General features: G+C 46.9%; 1 protein-coding gene across 3 annotated transcripts in view; it reads left to right on the top strand.

The window, feature by feature from the left end:
- Nucleotides 1-11,345, top strand: part of Scgdelta (sarcoglycan delta) — a 230,783-nt gene extending 219,438 nt beyond the window's left edge. For all 3 annotated transcript variants that reach the window (XM_025303374.1, XM_011150032.3, XM_025303379.1), the window contains 3 exons: nucleotides 5,577-5,766; nucleotides 6,024-6,216; nucleotides 8,139-11,345. In XM_025303374.1, coding sequence (XP_025159159.1) covers nucleotides 5,577-5,766; nucleotides 6,024-6,216; nucleotides 8,139-8,487 — 732 coding nt within the window. In that variant the 3' untranslated portion in view covers nucleotides 8,488-11,345. The remainder of the gene's footprint in view (nucleotides 1-5,576; nucleotides 5,767-6,023; nucleotides 6,217-8,138) is intronic.
- Nucleotides 11,346-20,591: the final 9,246 nt, after the last annotated feature.

Raw genomic sequence — 20,591 nt, 5'->3', positions numbered from 1 at the left:
AGGGTTCAGAGTCGGATTACCCGCGGCGCAGAAGTTAGGCGAGACTACTACTACCGTCGTCCGGCTCGGGATAATTACGTGAGGTGCATTAGCGTGGCGCACGTAGCGCGCACGTGCATATGTGTAATTACCGGCGAGGACTGCCACGTATATACACATACACACACACACACGCACGCACACACGCACGCACACATGCGCGCACACGCGTGAGAACGCGCGGCGTACGGCTGTCTGTCATGGCAAATATACGTATACGTGGGTTAGCCCCCATCAGCGATGCGGTCGTGCAAACTCACGCGAATGCTACGCTTGCGTATGGCGAGCCTAACGATTATTATTTTTGTTAACGACTTCCCGACAATTGCGTATAATTAAAAGGGAGACTCGGCGATACACCGGCCGAGTTAATTACGTGATTATGAATCTTCGTTAATCTTCGTTGGAGCTGCGTGTCGATGGTGCCTTGATTAAAAAACGGGGGAAAGAGTTTTTTGAAAGACACTTCTTTTTAACACTCGAGAGCCGGCATGCCGCTGCTGCCGCCGGCATATGCGTGTAATTTCGGACTTGTGAGATATGCACGCGAATCGGTTCGCCCAAACGGCGTGGCGCGTTTAGCGCGCCGACTTCTATTCATCTGCAGGAACGAAATACATCGCAGTTGAAATTTGACTGCGTCCTGGCGGGAATTTCATACGGATGTAAATTTATGTTAAGGCAATTTAGGAAATATATTCTTGGGTTTTCGCTGTGTTGCTTTCCGGCGAAATTTAAATAATATCGAGAGCGCATCAAGAAAGCGCGATATTCCGACGAATTTATCAGGTAGTTCACTTTGAGAAAACTTTACACGCACATGACCGTAAAATACTTAGACAAAAACATAATTTTATCGGGATATATTGCAACAAAGAAGAAAGAGAGGTATTTACATGTACCGAGAATATTTATTTCTCGATTATTAGACTATCGCTGAAAAACGATGCATCCGAATGTCCATAAAATTTGTCACTTTAGATATTTGTACGCTTGCTATTTTCAGAATGCTCGCATCTGCGTATTTGATCGAACAAGAGAAACGTTTCGGAGTGAGATACAGAGAGAGAGAGAGAGAGAGAGAGGAGGAGAGAGAGAGAGAGAGGAGGAGGGGTGAAAAGAGAAAGAGAAAAATTGTACGAGCAATAACGATTAAAAGATGAAATATGGTAGCAGACGAAAAAGAAACACGATACTTGTATCTTTTAGCAGCTTTTCTCGGCCGAAATTTATCTCGACGGCGAAAAGCGGCGGCGAAAGGAATCGAGCACGATTAGGCCAAGCGGAAAACAGGCGAGAACGCGAAAACGAAACACCTTAGTAATCCTTGTAAATAACGCGCTTTGTATTAATTTATGGACGACGACCAGCCCGCCCGGCTAGCGTCGAGCCGAGGCGTCGCGTCGTTACGATGATATATGCTTACTAAGGGTGTTATTTGGATTTCATTACTACCGCAGCCGACGCCACCGTAGCGATTCCGGCTCCTTCCATGTCGACATAATGCGTCCCGATATCGCCGAGAAATTCGGTGCGGGACGCGAAATGATAAAGCGACGCGGAAGATTTTTTTTTCGGGCAGAGAGGCGGCGCGTGTCCTATATCCGTCGAGCTTGTCGCGGATTGATTTCAGCTCGGCACGAAAATCTGTTAATCGGTCGCGCCGTGCAATTTTCGCTGTCGCGCACGAATCCGCAATTTTTCGACACGATAAATACTTGATGTCGCGGCGGTGGCGACCAATTGCACCGATACGAAAAAGGAAATATGGCTGGCGCGTATTCGGGCGATCCTGCCGGCCGAAATTCAGTCGGCCGGCTAATTGCGCGGATTTTTTCGCTTTTCACGTTTCATCCCCCTTTTTTTCGGAAAAAACCGCGCGATCGAGATAGAGGGATAGTAAAAGGCACGCGCCCGTTTCCGCGCTGCGAGAGGGCTAAGGGTCGATATTTTTTATTGTCGCTTAAATCCCCTTATCAACAGCCGACAGACAACGAGATAAAAAGGGTATAAAGCCTCGGACTTAATGATACCTGTCTGACGGTAGATTACTTTTACTACTGCCGCTCGTTCTCACCACCACGATTGGGCGATCTCTCCGACTCCGGAGGTTCCTCCCGACCGTCTGGTGATTCTAAAAAGCAGGTGCAGCCGTAGTTCTTCGTTTCCTCTCCCTCACTCTCTCTCTCTCTCTCTCTCTCTCTCTCTCTCTCTCTCTCTCTCTCTCTCTTCCTCTATCTCTTTCCTTTTCTCTTTCTCTTTCTTCTCTTCATTCTTCTCCCATTTCCCCCACTCATTTCCCCATGCGATTGCACTTTTTTCTCTCTTATTGTGTATTTCCTCATTCCCTCTCTCTCTCTCTCTCTCTCTCTGCTTCCTCTCTTTCTGTCTCTCATCGTTCACGTTTCTCTCATTCCGGCGTTTCTTTTCGTTCTCATTTTCCGCGCATCGTCGTGCCTCCCTCTGTTTCTTCCTCACTATCTCGCTCGCTCTCTGCGGGCGCTATTGGGGTTTACGGTTACGGTTAAGTAGAGGGCAAAGAGATCGTATCGTTTTCCGAACGATTTGGCTAATCGAGTGCCGGTGGCTCGGCGCCCCCCCCCTTTACCCTCTTCTCCATTGGCGATCGCAACTACGCGCATCCCGACTGACGCTGGGAGACTCTATGAACGAGTATTTAAACCGCGATCTCGCAACTGGTACTTGGCGAAATCTGGCAGTCGTTTCCTTCGGAACGCCGACGCTTACAGCAACGCAATAGCCAGTTATGGGACCGCAATAATAAGCAAAAATGCAATGCGAGGATGCGAATAATAATATTATGATACGCATATCTCACGCTGAGGCTATCTAGTATTTATTATGATTTAGTCGATGTGCGTATATGTGTGTGTGTGTGTGTGAGTGCACGCGCGTCTATCGTATAATTATAATTCTATGTGAGATAATAATTAATTTTCTTACCAATACCTACATGCAAGAAATTAATATTTACACGTATGTTCGTGCACCACAAAAAGTTACCCATTTGGATATTTAAAGTCCGATATTTATTTAAGCATTAAATACTGTTATATAGAAATATTTGAAAAATGAATATGTGTAAACGAATATTTGAGTTGAAAGCTTATTTATCCGTCGAACTAATAAAATGTGAATAAAAGGATCTCTACGTCTCTGGCGAAAATTGCTCTTGTTTATTTTAAAAATAATTGAGCAACGACTCTCTACATTGAAACGACGAGAATTCTATATTCTGTTCGTACAAAACCAATATATAAATATGTACTATATCTAACTCAAAACTCTCCCCGTATGTGTGTGTGTGTGTGTGTATGTGTATGTCTGCCTGCGTGAAATGTAAGTCACAAGAATTACATTCCTACCGAATATCGGTCGCGTTCGTGTCGCACATTCGCGATAATAAAGTTTGTCTTTCCAGCCGCTCGGCTCTTCACATCTCGATTAGCGAGAGAAATTACCTTCTATCGCTTCGCCGCGGATCGACGTATCAAATTGCTCCGCCGTGTGCAAATATTCGGCCCGGTCGGTGCTACGTCCAGCCAAAAAAAAAGACCTCGACGAAATGGAGTTCGCTTGATCAGAGGTTTAAACTAGTTCGAGCAGCGTTTATTCCTGCCAACGTGTTCTCCCTGTTCCTCACCCTCTCTCCCTCCCTCCCTCTCTCTCTCTCTTTCTCTCTCTCTCTCTCTCTCTCTCTCTCTCTTTCTCTCCTTTCCCGCAGTTGTAATAATAAATGGACAGAATGCAGCAATTGGTTTCAATCGAGCAGCCAATCATCGGAAACCAATGTGGGCGGTACCACGAAGGACAAGCTATTTTACTGCAATGGTATTTTCAAGAAGACGCAGTCAATTGAGAGAAAAAGAGGAAGCGAGGAGAGAGGCTTGCAATGGACTCGACGCGGGAGATTCGCCAAACCGAGCGGCGTTTCAAACTGTTCCTAACGTTCCGCCGTACAACGGGCTTTTCGATCGGGAGCACACGTTTTCAGGGACGATATTAAAATACGCTGCGTTTGCCTTAATATAGGAATGTAATCGATGGCTCGGCTGCCATGTATCAAACTATATTCATATCACGCGCAAAAGGTTAAAGAGCGACGCAACCCGTTTTTACACATATTGACGAACATGCGCGCATGCGCGCGCTTGCAAGAGAGTAGAATCTGCGCAAATTTAAACCCCAATTACTCGTAACACACGGTTAAATTTGGAATGCTACGATTCTCTCATTACGTTAGACACTAGAAACGACTGACATCTTTTTGGAATTTTCTCGAGGAAATGCGTCCCTATTAATAAATATCCGAGAATGCAGCGTATATTTTTGATCGCCTTTTGAAGGCAACGCGTGACCTTTTCGGTCCTTCGAATAGATGCACACCGAGAGACCGGCCGGATCCGGAGAAACTCAATCGCAATTATATGCGGTAAGACTGTTTCATAAACGCTAAATTGCACTTTCTGCTCGGGATAAGTCCCAGGTGGAAGACTATCCGAAGTTTACGAGATAAATGCAAACGCGCAATGTGTCTACTTTATAGTGTGTTTCTCCTTTCGTCCCAAGCCCCGCCGACCATCCACCCTTTCCGCTCGATACACCTCAGGGGTGGTTGGCGGGCGAAAGAGAGAGGAAAGGAGGAGGGGAAGAGCGGAAAGAGACGGAGTGCCGGAGAGCGAAAGAGCGAGATAGAGAGAGGGGAGAGAGAAAGAGAGAGAGAGAGAGAGAGAGAGAGGGAGGGGGGAGAAAGAAAGAGGGGCTGTGTTAAAATAAAATTCTGCCTACGCCACTGTTTCGGATATATTATGGGAGATATTTCAAACGAACAGACACAATGGATCACCGCGCGTAACCTGCACGTAGCTCATCGCCGCATTTATAATTCAGCCGTCTGAAGTGGCAATAATGGCGGCGACGCCGATACTTAATACCACCGTCACGCTGAAACTCGACACAGTAATGGAGTATATTATTTTATTTTACGACACGAGAGCGCGACGAGGCGCGCTTACTTGATCTCGAAGATATCGATATTACGAGGCTTTCCCGACGTACGGCGGGTCCGATTTTAATAAATTCTGGCTTTGCCGAGAGACGATACAGCGCTCGGCAAAAGCGTCTTGGACTTTAATACAGCCTGTCCTACCGCGCGTGCACGATCTCAATTTCGACGATAGTTTAGCGACGATGAATTTAGCATCGAGCTTTCCTCCGGGAAAGCACGGTGACGGTTGCGCCGTCGTGATAAGCGATCGGAGAATCAATTTGCGGGATATAAATAGAACTTATAAATAAATATTTCAGCATTGGTTAAAGCAGTATTTGTAGAGAGGGGAGGACGGGAAACCTGAGTAAGCTGTCAATTTGATGGAAAATAGAATGGGTATACAAGGGGCAATAAATCGTGGCGAGGGGCTCTTGCTCTATTTTTGTCTAGCGTTATAACCACGGTCTAGAAAGTTTCGACGGCTCGCCCCCCCTCCTGTCCTGACAGTCATTTCCTTTTCTTTCAGGAAGGTATCGGTTCGCTAAAAGTGGTGCCTGGGGGAATCGAGCTAAGAGGTCAAGCTGCCGTGTTAGACGCCCTCGTGGCCTCCAGCCTGAGATCTCGGAGGGGCAAAAACTTGGTGCTGGAATCATGGAGTAATTTTACGGCCTCGGCGAGATCCCACGATGGACGGCTCCTCGCGCGATTAACAGTCGGTAAGTTATAAAAATAACCGCGCACAACAGCCCGCATATTTCACGCTTCATTGTGGGCTCGGCATTAAAAAGTAATTTTAACTTCCCGCGCGAGCAATAGGATTACGCCCGATGAATTAAGATCATGCGGCCTATTCCGCGGGAATCTACTACTTGAAACGTTTTAACGACATGCAATTTGCCGTCGCGCATAATCGTGCCCTTGATAAGAGCCGGCGGAATCGCTAAACACGTGCTCGACCGGATTCTGTTTTCAGGGGAGGACCGCGTCGACTGTGTGTCCAGAGGTTTTCGAGTAACCGATCCTCGTGGAGGAGTACTTTTCTCCGCGGATAGGGAACAGGTTATCGTGGGGGCGGACATGTTAAGGGTGACCGGCGACGGTGGTGCGGTTTTTCAGGGTAGCGTGCAGACTCCATTGGTCAGAGGAGAATCGGGCCGCGGTCTTAGGTAACCAGCTTGTGAATATTTTACAACGAAATGCTTCTTTCAACTCTTGGAGACAGAAGCCGCAGTTTCTGAGCTCGATAATACACACTTGGCTTGTAAATAAATTATGTTCACACGAACGCGTATGTAAGATAATATAGAATTACGTAACAATTTTTAACGAATTCTTTCAAAAATTCGTTTTTCATAAAAAATCGTTGCGATATAAATTTCTCTTTTGTCATTTACTTCTTAAGGTCGAAAGAGTTTGGTCGTGCTAGGAAAAATGTCGCTTACAACATTTAAGGTTCGACATTACCGTAGAGATTATTCGGTTGTTTAGCATCGTTCGTATTACCCGGCGATGAACGATTTCTAAATATTGTCCCCAAATAATATGCAATTATTTGTGATCATCAATATTCATGCGAGCAACTGCAGCGGAAACAGCACAAATTCATGCACATGATTTTATCCGCGGCGAGTAGCGATTAGACAGATTCACTCAAATTAATCGGGTCACTCAGTTCCCAGGGGCTATTGTTTCGTCAGGTCGGACAGTCGTAAAAACGACCGATCTGCTCGAGATGTCGCGATTGTCCCGGTTTAGTTTTACCCGGTTGAATCTCGCGAGGAGCGCAGTTTTCTACGGCTCGGCGGAGGCCACGATACACGTATATTTAGAAAGTGACGAAAAAGCAGCCGATCGATATTAAGCAACAAAACGTCAAGTGAGAGCGAGCGCGATCGATCGATTATCCTCGTCCGGTCGTCTCGTCAAATAACAATGCACGGCAACGACGTCTCGCACCAGCGCGAAGGAGTCATTTTTCGCCGGAAATGGCGATTCCTTTCCACCTACATCCCCGATCATCGCACCTTCGGCCCGAACACCCCCAGCCCTCTGTATTCCGTGTTCCTCCCGTGATTTCCCCGTCGAGCGTCACCTCGGTGTATTACGGCAAGAGATCGGAACGACGCGGCGACGGTAGTAGAACGAAGATGGCAAAGGTTAAGGAGAAGAGGAGGAGGAGGAGGAGGAGGAGGAAGAGAGGGACGGGAGAAGACAGAACGGAGTTGTACCGCCACCGCGGTTATTGATAGCGCCGGGCAATTTACAGACGGATTTACGATTACAATAAAACTTTGCTCGCGCGGAAAATTATATTCATAGGATTGGATTTGCGCCAGATATGAAATACCGCGGATCCTACGAGTTCCCGAGGAGGTAGAGCGAACGGCAAGCGGGTGGGCGAGGGAGGTGAGTGTAGGGGGATGAGACTGTGGGAGAATAAGGTGGCGGAGTAGACGGTAAAAGAGCAGCGACTTCGGGAAACGGAGGAGACGGACGAGCGCGGGCCGTCTTCCTGCGGATGGGAGAATCGATTATTGCGAGAGTTCGACTTCGGGCCCGACGAAGTCAATACAGATATTACTCCGTTCCTGGAATACTTGGATATAATGCGGCGGTTTACGGCACACAACCGCCGTTTTATTGTGTAATCCGCGTCATTGTTGGAACGTAATGCACTGAAATTGAGGTATACGAGTCCGCCCGTAATCGCGCGACGCCGTCGACGAGCGCGCTTATATCACCGTATCATCCGTGTCTTACTTTCGATTGTGGAGTTAGGAAAGCGCCGTATAATTCGTCGTTAATATTCCCTCGCGACGTGTTCGAGAGAGCAACCGGCCGCTCTTCGTCGATCTTCTCGGCGAGCGATGTCGCGTTCGTACTGACGAAAGAATAGCCGACGATCCTGACCGATCGAAAATTTCACGCGATATTATCTCGTTACCCTCGCCTTCATGTACAAAATATGTGTATGTATGCGGGAATACTTGAGGATCTGTGCATTTGATCGGAATCTCGCGTCCTAAATCGTCAAGCTATCCCTATTGCTCTGTTACTGAAAAAACGATTTTTAATTGCCACGTCGCAGGCTCGAATCAGCGACGAGGGCCTTGAAGATCAGCGCCCCTCAGCGAGTGGTAATCGAGTCCTGGGCGAGCGAGATCTCGGCCTCTTGCCTGACCGATTTGAAGCTACAGAGCGTTCACGGAGCCATCAAGCTTGACGCAAAGTCCGTTTACATGAAGGGTCTCAAGGCAGCCATCCCGGTGCAAGGACACTCGTCCAGGGAGCAACAACAGCAGCACTCTGGCAGATCTTCATCCGTTCATCAGAGCCAGAGGGAGACCACCATCTATCAACTGTGTGCGTGCGCGAGTGGCAAGCTGTTCCTCGCCAGGCCGGACGGTAGCTGTCAGGCAGACAAGTCGATTTGCTAATACGACGCGGCTCGACGGTGTATCGCGACAGCACAGGCCGATTCGTTACAACTAATCGCGGCGGACTACTGTGTGACTCGGTGATCCCAGCGAGAGAAAGAAAGAGGGGGGAGGGGGGGGAGAGAAAGAGAGAGAAAGAGAGAGAGAAGAATGGAGCACTGCGATCGGCCATCGGCGCGATCAGGGACGAGGCCTTCATTGGAACATTGCAAACGATATCAAACGAATCTAAACCGCGGCAAACGGGCGGAAATGTCGAGAGTGCGACGTGTCAGGATACTCGTGAGAGGACACGATAAATCAATACGAATAATCGAAAGCTAATCAATTACCCCCTCAGCACGCGCTATTTTTCGATGAACGCGGCGTATGCCCGATAACGCTTTCAAGTGCCGGGCACCATCCCCACGAGGACTCCTAGTTTACTCAGGGTCCGATCTAGACGCCGACGAGTGGCGTCGTGCTCCCTCTCCCCCCCCCCGACGTGCACACACGTGTCAATTAACTGCTATTGGATTGCTTCCCGTGAGCAATTTTTTCTGCTCCTTTGTTCCATTTTTTCCACCGTTGTTTGTTTTCTTTCAGTCTAGCATCAATCACATTTAATTGAGTTGCCGTGCAAGGGCAGAATCGGCCGTTGTTGCGGCTTCAATCCCGCGCGTAAGCACACGTCAATTCTCCCTATTCACGGTGTTTCCTGTACGCGGCGCGAGCCAATCTTCATCCGCGAGATATTTACGCGAGGCGGAAACGCGAGAAGCCCGCGCCCGGCCGCACGTGTCGGGGGCCGCTCTCTCTCTCTTACGCCGGCGACGTGGTGAAGCGCGTCGCGTCGTAGTAGACACAAAGAGAGTATTCTCCCGAGAGATCTTGTCCGGCCGGAAATATTCTCTCGAAATCGCGGGTATTTGGAAAATTCTCTCTGAAGAATATTTCCAAGCGCCATTCAGCGGATCTTCCCTTGAACTTTTTCTCGCGCCAGCGCCGCCGGTCAATGCGAGATACGCGACGGGAGAGCGCGGGATTCTCGCTGTTCGCTCAAGTTTTTCTTGCGGAAGGCTCGCGGCGCCCGCCGCCGTATTTCCTCGCCGTTGAAGAAGCGCGCGCTCTGCTTGTTTGGCGCCCTGGATTCGGCACGAACTTGTGTATTCCCCCGGTGGGGGCCCTTGGATGTCCATCGGGGATCCGCCGACAGGGACCCGGAGAGGCACATCCCCGTGCTACCGTGGATAGATCGTATATAAACTATGTGTACGTAGCACTGTCGCCGCGACGCTACTCCGTATGATGCACACACACACACACACACACCTCGGACCGGGTTCTCATCGCGCGTTTAACGCTGCAGACGCGGCTGCGTCTCGCGTCCCGTGCGATCCAACGGAAAGACGCAAAGGATGCGAAACAGGAGTAAACATATCGAGGGCCGCGTGTAGCGCTAAATGCGACATGTGTTACATGCGACGCGCTAATACGTTACGCTAAATAATACTACACGTGCGATGCTGAGCGCGCGACGCTAAACGAGCCGGATGAAGGTGGGAATTCGGGCCGTCGCACAGTGTTGCGAAACCTCCAAATAGTGGCCATAAATCAATTGTCGCTATAATGTACTATAGTTGAATGAAAAGCATACTATATTGTAAATACTAGTACTTTATCACTAAAATAACATGTTTTCTAATTTTATTATTTTATTTTTTACTTTTTTGTTCTTTCTTTGCTTTTTATTTTCTTTTTTAGTTTTTATCTTCTGCTTCTTACTTCATACAATTATTAACTAAACAAAATATTTAATATAACTATTCATCGTCACAGATGAGATATTAGACAGGGAACATCACTTTCATGATAAAAAATTGTTTCAACGCAGAATCAGTTATGTCATTTAGAGGGTTATGACCCAGCTATTCTGTACTTCGCGTCACGTGTACATTTGAATTCACTTATCTTCGTGCTACAGTTGGATTTCATCAAAATGTTACTGCAACTTATTAATTTGGACCTTTTAGAAAATGTATTGAAAACGGGAGCCGAAAATTCCTATTTTGGCCGCGTTTAGCGATTTCTGCAACACTGTGCGTCGTAACGTACGCGGACCGGCATAGTGGCCTTGACACACTCGAAGTTGTGTCATTTTAGAGCTTCCCATAAGAAATACATTACCCGCCGCTCTAGACAGGTGTAGCTTCTTTGTGTGTCCAAGGTGTATCACGCCGATCTGCGCACGTGCGTCGGCGAGAGACGCGCGATCGCCGTTCAGCGGCCAACGTCCGCGGTGAATCGAACCGACGACGACGACGACGACGACGACAACGATCTCTAGATCGTCCCTCTTTTGTTCCCGCTCCGTAGCACCTTCGTCGCCCACCCCTTCATTTGATACTTTACACCCCGTGTACCGAGTGTACGCCTCGCGCGGCGAAACCACTTGTAGGCAAATCGTTCGTAGCTCCCACGAGCCCGCGCTCTCGGTGCTGGTGGCGCAAGGCCCTTTCAAGGAGATTACTCCTCGCGAATCGCTTACTTCTAATGCGGTGTCTGTTTAACCCGTGCTCCGATACAAAGTAGAAACATTGTTGTAAGTAGGGCGACGGCTGCATCGGGCTGCGCGTGCCGCCGGAAAATGCGAGAGTGACAGTGAGAAAGAGAGAGAGAGAGAGAGAGAGAGAGAGAGCGAGAGAGAGAGAGAGAGAGAGAGAGAATGAGAGAAAACAAGAGAAAGAGAGAATGAGAGAGTACGACAGTAGTTTCGACGCATCCGGATCGGATTGCGATCCAGCTTGTACGCTGTACATCGGCCATGTCCATTTATTTATGTATGTGGCAATAAAGTCGTTATTGTTACTATTATTATTAATCGTTGTACTGTCGATTATTGAACGTTGCCTCATCATTATTACCGAGTCATCCCCACCTAGTTATTGTTTACATTGGACGACGTCATTCTTGCTCTATCTTTAAATATTAAATCTTTCAGTAATACAGAGTAACGTTATAATTCCGTACCGTCTCTGACACTTACGGTAACGCGATGAGTGCGCGAGAAGAACGCTTTTGGGTCAAATGTCACTTCTCGTTTCCGCGTGACCGGCGGAACTTTAGATATCGCCGAGTAAACGAAATTCCGTCGTCCAATGTTATCGCGCTCCATTAGCCCTATCTATATTCTTCCTTCAGTCAGCTGGGTGTGTCTTGTGTTTTCAAAGAGCGCGGTTTTCAACGGGTTGCAGGTACGTTCATTTTCTCTCCGTAATGCGAAACACTCACAAAGGACGAGTGATACGCATGCATATTCAGCGTACTCGATATATTCTACAGTTCCCACCAATTATAACTCGTACAACTAATAATAACGGCCGTAAGGGCTTTGTTCTGCTTGATAAAAGCGGAAAGTTTCATAGCAAAATTGCAATTAAAAATTTAACATCAACTTCAGTTGAAAATACAAGCGGCACAATCGTGTTTGTTTATTTGTGAAAATATTCGGACGCTGAAATTACCAAATTTGCGATTCGCTAAAATACCTCCGAACCTACCGTTAAAATGTAACTGTTCCCGCTCGGAAAGGTTGGGGGAGAGAGAGAGAGAAAAAGAGTGTGTGTGTGTGTGAAAGGGAGGCGAATAGAGGAAAATAGAAATTTAAATTAGAGAATAATCTCAAGACTCTAGTTTGAACAGCCTGGTGCATAATGTAGTATATGTCAAGCGAGCTGACAGGTAACAGAGGCAATCTCACCTAGTACTCCCTTAAACAGCTCTGACGGTAAGGTAATTTTCTCGGAATTCGGGATTAAAATTGCATCCACCAGCGGCGGGGAGGCGGATAAAGTGCGCGACCGACTGGAGAGGTTGGTACCGTCGTTGGGGGTTGAAGCGATCTAGCACGAGGGCTCCGGCAGGCCAATAGGCTGGTGCGAATTAACAGCGACAGAGGGAGGAGAATAAATGTCGGATGATAAAACACGACGGTGATCTTCTACTTCTACGCGCAATGAGGAAGAAAAGGACGAAGAAAGAAACGGGCGATGGCCGCGATGCGGTGGTTGAGGAAGACTTCACCTTTACGAGTTGCTTTCTTATTAAACCAGGGTACGTATATGTATCTCGTACACACACACACACACACACACACACACACACACGCGCGCGCATTTTATAGCAGCGTCGATACATAGGGAACAAAACACCCCATTGTTTACGTTAATGTTTCAGTTAATTACATCCTACCTCCGAATTATGCAAGGAGAATTTTGCGGCAAAATTTCAGTGTACAAGTTTCCCGATTGCCCTCCGATAAATATTAAACGATAAATCAGCCAGAGTCGTAGCTTTTAATTCTTCATCGAGGAGCATACATTGAATAAATGAAAAATGTATGATTCCGCTCCGGAGAAAATTGCTATAGATCGCTTCAGGAATACACACAGGATCGTAAAGATAGCCGGTGCTGCATCCAGTCGAATTTCTGTTCATTCCTTGTGCAGAAGGTAGCTGGGCGAAGTACATACTTATCTAAGTGACTACCGCTGGTATTCGTGCCTCGGTACTCGAGGTGCTCGAGCGCGCACGACCATGCGATATAGGTGGTTATAGTAACACGGCGGAGACGGTGGTGGTGGTGGTGGTGGTAGTAGCGGTGGCGACGGTGGTAGTGGTGGTGGCGGTGGCGGCGATCCTGGACGCCGGATGGCTTCTGTGAACCGTGAAATTGTTGCGCGGGGTACGGACGCGTCCGATAAAGCTTTAAATACGAATTAGTGGCACCCACACACACGGTGCGCACGGTAGCCGGCAGCACGCTTATGTACTTCGCACACCTACCCACGTACACGCAGGGGAAATCGCGCTTCTTGTCGAACGCAATAATCTGCTTAAGGTCCATTTCGGCGAGGCCGAGTGACACGGTGACGGAGGTACGCGCGATCAGGAATAACGCTCGCCAGCACGAAATTTACTTTCGACGATACGACGCGAGAGGAAAGTGAGCTGTTTTCATAACGTCCGCCATCGTGGCTTATCGCGTCAGCGAGTGTCACGATAGCGGCAAGGTGCGCGCACTTAGACACCGCGTGTAGCGTGTTTTTCAAGAAAGAAAAACGTGAGAGAGGAGGCGTCTTCTTTGACGCCTCCTCTCTCACGCCACTATGAAGATTGATCGATCGCGATCCGTCAATTCCCGTGCCGAGTGTGAGCTTATTAGGTCGCGTCTCAGTAGTACGGACCCGTGTCTAGTCAGACGTGGTAAACTCGCGGGCATGACTGCGAGCGGAAGTACGTATAACGTCGGCAGTCGTAAATCTAATGATTTACGCCGGCCGAGAGGAAGACAAACAAATGGATCCACCTTGTGCGGGAGTAAGGACTTACGACATGCGCGCGCGTAAAGAGAGAGGCAGAGAGAGAGAGAGAGAGAGAGAGAGAGAGAGAGAGAGAGAGAGAGAGAGAGAGAGAGAGAGAGAGAGAGAGAGAGAGAGAGAATGAAGTAAACATTCATGAATCTTCGCGAGAATAATTCGATGGCGTTCGCTTCGACAAGTCCAATCTCCGAGTGCGGCTTAATCCTTTCGCAGGTCGCTCAATTGAGACTCGCGCGCAAATTACGCTCCACATCGATCTATAATTAAGTTTGCCCTTTCGCCCTTCACTTTTCAATCTGCTCCTTTCTCGTTGCGTTACGTTTATTTTTACATCGGTCTCGAGCGAACGGTTATTAGCGAGTACATAGGCGGTTGCGAATAATTCAATTCACGGCGGAAGTTTATTACGAGCGCGATGCTACACAGACGCGACCACGCCGCTGCTGTAACTGCAGATCCTCTCGTGGTGGTAGCCGCTTGGCACATTAATTTCCCGGAAGCTTAATTCGACGCGATCAAAAGCTTTCCGCCGTCGGCATAAAAGATTTCGCTGTTGATCCGTTTCAAGGGTTAATCCGACGTTCGCGTAGACACACGTCGCGCGCTACGACAGAGTCCGGACGACTCCTCGTATTATTACTTATCGACGCGCGACGATCCGGCCGTGATAAAATCGTTCCACTTCGTCGTCGTCCCCGCGAAGCACGAAATCGCTCGGAAGGGCGACGAATTCCCCGTCAACTTGCGGCTTTCGCGGCGGCAGGTGAAGGGTGAACACGTTTTGGGGTGAGTTTGCCAAGACGCGCGAGAGAGGGAGTAATTTATCCATTTGGCGGTTTTGATCGGGGAAAGAGCCCCGGAGGCACGAATGTCCCAACCCTCCGACCTCACACAATCCGCCTCTCCCGTGCCCGCAAAGTGACGGGGTTGCTTCGAGCTTCTTATTCGGCAAACGTTTACTCGCGCAGCGGAGTCACTTCACGCGAGACTGCAACCTGTTATGCCGCGCGTCAATTTGCATTTACGCATTATAACCGTCATTTCTGCGCAGACGATCGCCTTCAGGAAAGCTCAATATGGAATTAGCCGTCGCATATCTCTCGCGAGATATGAAATTTTTAAATTAACTTTCGCCCCGGCTATCTTTCGCTCCCTTCTCTCCTCCCCCTCCTATAAGAAACTACGGCTTTTACGGGAAATTTCTTTCTCGAGCCACGCTGCGCTGTGCGCGAGAAGCCGACCGTGCTCCTTTATCTATATATCCGTTTCGTTAATCTCTTTTTTACACGGACGGCCTGAGTTATTAATTCTCATTATTTATTACACGACATTATTAATACCCCCGCGTAATCGATAGATAAGATCTCTCTCGTAGCGAGTTAATATTTCGCGACTGGCATCCACCGGAACACCTGACGACCCGCTCGCACCCACGTCGCCGTCGTGTGTGGAAGAGGCGCATAGGAAGTACCACGAAGGGGTATATATGCGGCGGGGGGATAGACGAGGGGTGCCGTAATGGCGGCTAAATTCCTGCAACGGCCGGATGCAATTTAATGCCAGTCGTCGTGGCGCTATCATCGCCTCGCTGATGCAATATCTTTCGAGTTTCCGGCGTCTAGTTAGTGCGGAACGAGCTGTTGATAAATCTCTCCCACCCCCAACACCCTGCCTACTTGCGCCCCCTGCCTCCTCCTCCTCCTCCACCTCCTCCTCCTTCACCACCAACTTCCGTCCTGGCCCCCGCCACGCGGTATGTGGAGGCCATTTCTCCGGAGCGGAATTACATCCCCCAAATTGTAATTTTGTCGGGCACACCGTTCTCCAGGCAGCACTCGCATTATTTCCTCCTACCTGCTCCTCTTGCACTCCCTCGTGAAGGAGGGAGAGGGAGAGGGGGGAGAGGGAGGGAGAGAGAGAGAGAGAGAGAGAGAGAGAGAGAGTGTGCGCGTGTGTCAGTTCTACTTTCCACCCCTTTTAGCCTCAAGTAGGGGCTAATTTGCCGACATCGTCTCGAACGGCGTCGTATTCGTCGCGTGGCACGTGTCTACGAGCGAGCATCGATTTCCGGTTGGCGTTGCGGAAAGGTCAGGATCCGCGATCCGTCGGAACGCGACCTCGGGGAAAATTAGACGCGCACACTCGACCGCAGTTCGATCATTCGAACGGGGCGAAAATGCGAGGAAAAAATGTCAGAGCGGCGATTTATTCGATAACTGTCCGCGGTAAGTTACCAACGCGATAAAAGTGAAATTAAGGGCGTATCACCCGAATCCGATGTAACGCCTCGATAGAGCCAAATTGAGAGGAATATCACGCGAAACAAATTGGAACGGGCGGAAACGAAATTTCGTGATATTTTTACGCGTCGCAATTTCGCTCGGACTGCTATGAAATCGGTAGATACGGCCGTTGGGGGAGAGAGAGAGAGAGAGAGAGAGAGAGAAAGAGAGAGAGAGAGAGAAAGCTTTCATAAATATAGATGCAACGATATTTGATTATGGTGTCGCGCGGAAATTTAAAGGGATTGCGACGGTGACAATTATCCTGTATAAATACAAGGGGTTTGAGGATCGCGAGGATGGAACGAAGAGCGAGCTATGTGCCAGCCGGGGGTGGCGCGCGCGAAACTTTAGAAGGGTCGCGAGATTAAACTGATCTTTAAGCATCACCAACGAGAGGAACTTTAACGACGTCGTTATGATATTAATTATTAAAACCGCTCGATAATCGTCGCCGAGTGCGGAGAGTAGCCTTTATCCCTTTTCAGCCGAACTGCCTTCAGAGGTTGCAGGACAAATTGCATCGAATTATCTTGAAAGTGCCCCATACCGTGCTGTAGCACGCTATGCGCCATGAAATTAACATTAAACGAGCCGGCAGGACCGAGGCTTTCACTTCTGAATTGCAGCTTCCTTCTGTTTACGTCTCCCTCGCAAAATAGAGAATTTTGCGCGGCCGGAACAATTGATATAATTAAAAATACTGCGTACGCTTTGTCCGTTTCGGGATGTTGTAATTGTGAGGTGCGCGGTAAAGTGCAAAAAGGGAAGAGAAATGTTCGCGCGCCCGCTTATTACGCGACAAATCGAGCCAGAGCAGGCGTGAAAGCCATCGATAATGCAACATATTATTTTATCCTGGATTATTGACAAAAGCGAAAAAGAGAGAAAGAGAGAGAGAGAGAGAGAGAGAGAGAGAGAAGGGAGAGAAAGAGAGAGAGAGAGAGAGAGAGAGAGAAAAAAGGGAGAGAAAGAGAGATTAGATTCGATATTAATCCGCAATCGTCGATCTCTCATTCTGAATTGATAAGACACGTATCCGTTTCTTATCTCGCCGGCACATATAATCACCCACCCATCATCATTTCAACCGTTCAACCGTGAATTACAGAATCCGTCTCTCGCTCTATTGGGGCTCGCGAAGAAGATATCAAGAACAGTCGAAATCCAATGAGGAGCACTATCCCCGATTAAAGGACCATCTCCATTAGTAAGATTGAAAGACGGCGCGCCCCCACTTTCGACGCGTCCACGTCTCAGAATGATAATACGGGACGATGCTTCACCTTGACGGCCGAAAGAATGCGCACGTACGCGTCATCAATGTAACGTATTTATGGCAATTCTCGCGCGGCGCGTGCATTAAACTTCGTGCACCGTGCACGACCCAGCCGACATGTCTGACCGAGGTTTTATCGCCAACTATGGAAATTGGCCGCGCGCGCGCGCGCGCGTTCGGCGTCCTCACCGGGGCGCGGTTTTAAGTTCTCCGGATAATTAACTAAATTAATTAGGGAAGAGGTGGAAGGACGGGAAGGAGAGTGAGACGCGGCTGTTTCGCAGTTTGACGGCGAAGATGCGGCCGGGCGGGATAGAAGAAGAAGAGGCGAGTGGCGCCTTCGGTGATAAGTTCGCTGATAAAGTCCAAAGTTCGTGAGAAGCGTATACCCCGACACTATCAATCATTCCTTCTTGCTCCCTCACGAAGCCCGCTATCTAACATTCGTATACGACTTGTAGCACGAAAGAACTCGCGAACCGCGACCGGACGTGTAGATAAAAAGATTGCGATCGCCCAGTTTTAATATAACAGTTGGTCGGAAGTTTCGGACGTAATAGTATAGATACTTAGATTACACTTTGTGTGTGTCTATATTACGGACAATTTGTTCACGTATATTGTCGATCAAATGTTCAAATAAGATAAGTAGGATATCTTCAATGAGAAATAGTGCATAATACGAGATGTATCTCGAGAAATAGCGACGCACAATGAACGTGTAAAGTGGTGATCTTATTTTATTCATAATATCTCAAAATTGTAATGCGACATTTTAATAGCCTAGCCTAGAATATACACAAAACAACAGTTTTCGAGCTTCAAGCTCAAACATCGAAGGAAAGTCGTGAGATCGAATGACAAATGATAGATCGGTAAACACGGTGTCTAGGTCGTTACGAATATAAACATGCGACATTCACGCGATATTGTTGGCGAACTCGATATTTTCATCTTAAAACTTTCGACTCGAGTTAAGCTCCAGGCAATACGCTATTAAAATGTTACGTTTTATTCTTGTAAATATTAAATTATCATATTATCAGAATCGCATAAATTGGCTTAATTTGTTCATTCAGAAGCAATGCGATTTATATCTACTCATCTACGTCAACTACATTCTGTTTCACAACACTTTAATCACGACGCGATTAATATTTACAGTGTAATGGCGTTTTATGAATATTTTGACAGCGTCAATAAAACATTTTAATCCATAGTAAACTGGAATCTACGAACTCAATTAACGCAGGACTAAACCAATATTTACGAATTTATTTAATAAATGTTTATCGCGATACGATGAATTTCAATATTTTGAAAATATAATCGCGTCTTCGCATTACGATTGATTGTGATATTTTGTAAATATATCCGTAAATCGTGTGTAAAAAAACGCGAAGCAAAGATCGATAATCACGTAAATATAAGTTTTCAAGCAAAATAATTGTTAAATGTGAATTACTGTGTAAAATTGCAGTAAAACTTCATAATCTAAAAAATTTTTATAAAATTCGTTGCTATTTGCAGAATGAGCTAGAATTTTAATAACGGTGACAAAAGATAAATCTAGCAAAACGAATGAATCAATTGCGGCTTTTGCGATGTAGTGCTGACGTAATTCTGATGAGTTTTCTTTATGTAATGTTCAAGACAATTGGGGGGAGGGTGGAGTATATTCGGTAAAAAATCTTGTTAAAAGATTCAATAAAGTATGAGATCCATCTTGTACTTTTGTAACAAATTATCACAATGAATTAAATATATATTCATCTAAATAACTATAATATGAATATATTTAAAATATTAACATCGAATGTCGAATATGTAATAAAAGTAATATGCTCAAAAAACTCCTAATTTACCCCCTATTTTTCTTGACCAGTACATTTCGTTCAGTGGAACGTACACAAATATGAAGAAATTTACAGTCAAAATAAATCGCATTGTCTTCAATGGAACTACAAAGAACCCATCACCAATAAACACACCATCTAAAGTGGTGTTTGTTGAATAAACTGTTGTCACTCACCGAATTGTCTCGAAGTCAGGGCCAGCCCAGACCTGAATAAAGAAAAAAACAATACTATTATATCGAGGAATTTGAAGTAATTACACATAGAAATGGATCAAGTCTTTTACAATTGTAATTAAAATCATTCTGACAGTTACATCGTAATTTTCGACAGCGAAGTGTTAAAGAAAGGAATAGAAACAGTCTGGAAACCTACTTCCAAGTTGACCCTGCTTCGCCCGAACCGGGTCCTCCGGTACGGCATCCGCGTCCTCTGGGACAGCATCCCCAAAGCTGCTTCTGCTGTGTAATTGCAAACACTGCCAGAACTGAAAACAAAAAAATAATTTTCTTCGTTACTTACAGTGTAAGTGTTGAAAATGTAAATACTGCTAAGTTTCTTTTCATAAGTTTAATAAATCGCATGTAATGCTTGTCTTCTGTGGGTTATGTGTAATACCTTGTAAGTCCTGTGATGCTCCAACACTGCTGATGACTTCATCAACATGATGATCGTGACACGAATGTTGTAAATTTACGATACATTAACTCCGGTTATAATTCAACAACATCGAAACTAGCGAAAGTCGTCGTCTCACATCTTCACTTTACTGCGCACATATGGCTGTTGTTTGTAAGCCTACGTGCGCACAAATATCGCCTGAGGTTATGTGGCTTTCGCTATGACAATACACACCGTTCTGCGTATTAGTTTTATTTTTTATGCACCGACTGCCTCAGCACTGTGAATGAATATTCCACTTGTCAATATAACTCTCGGGAACAACGAAACGTTTTAATTAACGTGAATCTACACGTTGATCGTTTATAAGATATATTAAGCAGCTTTTTAGCAAGCTGCGTCTTTCTCTTTCCTTCTCTTATACACATCCGCACACGCTGCAATACACGATCCGACACTTTGTCATTGATTCCGATTGTGATTGTCGTATTGCCGGGCGATCATGATTTTATCGTTGTTTACCGCTTCATTTGGTTACACACAATAACTGTCTTCAGATCCCGGCGGTAGGAAAAAGCTTTCGTACATGCACTGAACACGCACGGACATGTCGCGAGTAAGAGACGTATTCCGAGTAAAAGGTACGACGCGTTTCACACTTTACTGACCTTTACTGACTGAAGAAATTGTCACGACGTTCGGCTAC

Source organism: Harpegnathos saltator, unplaced genomic scaffold, assembly GCF_003227715.2.
Source record: "Harpegnathos saltator strain DR-91 unplaced genomic scaffold, Hsal_v8.6 scaffold115, whole genome shotgun sequence".
In the NCBI taxonomy this organism is placed as follows: Eukaryota; Metazoa; Arthropoda; class Insecta; order Hymenoptera; family Formicidae; genus Harpegnathos; species Harpegnathos saltator.
Note: the sequence above shows the minus strand (reverse complement) of the source record. Positions and strands in the feature narration are given on the sequence as shown.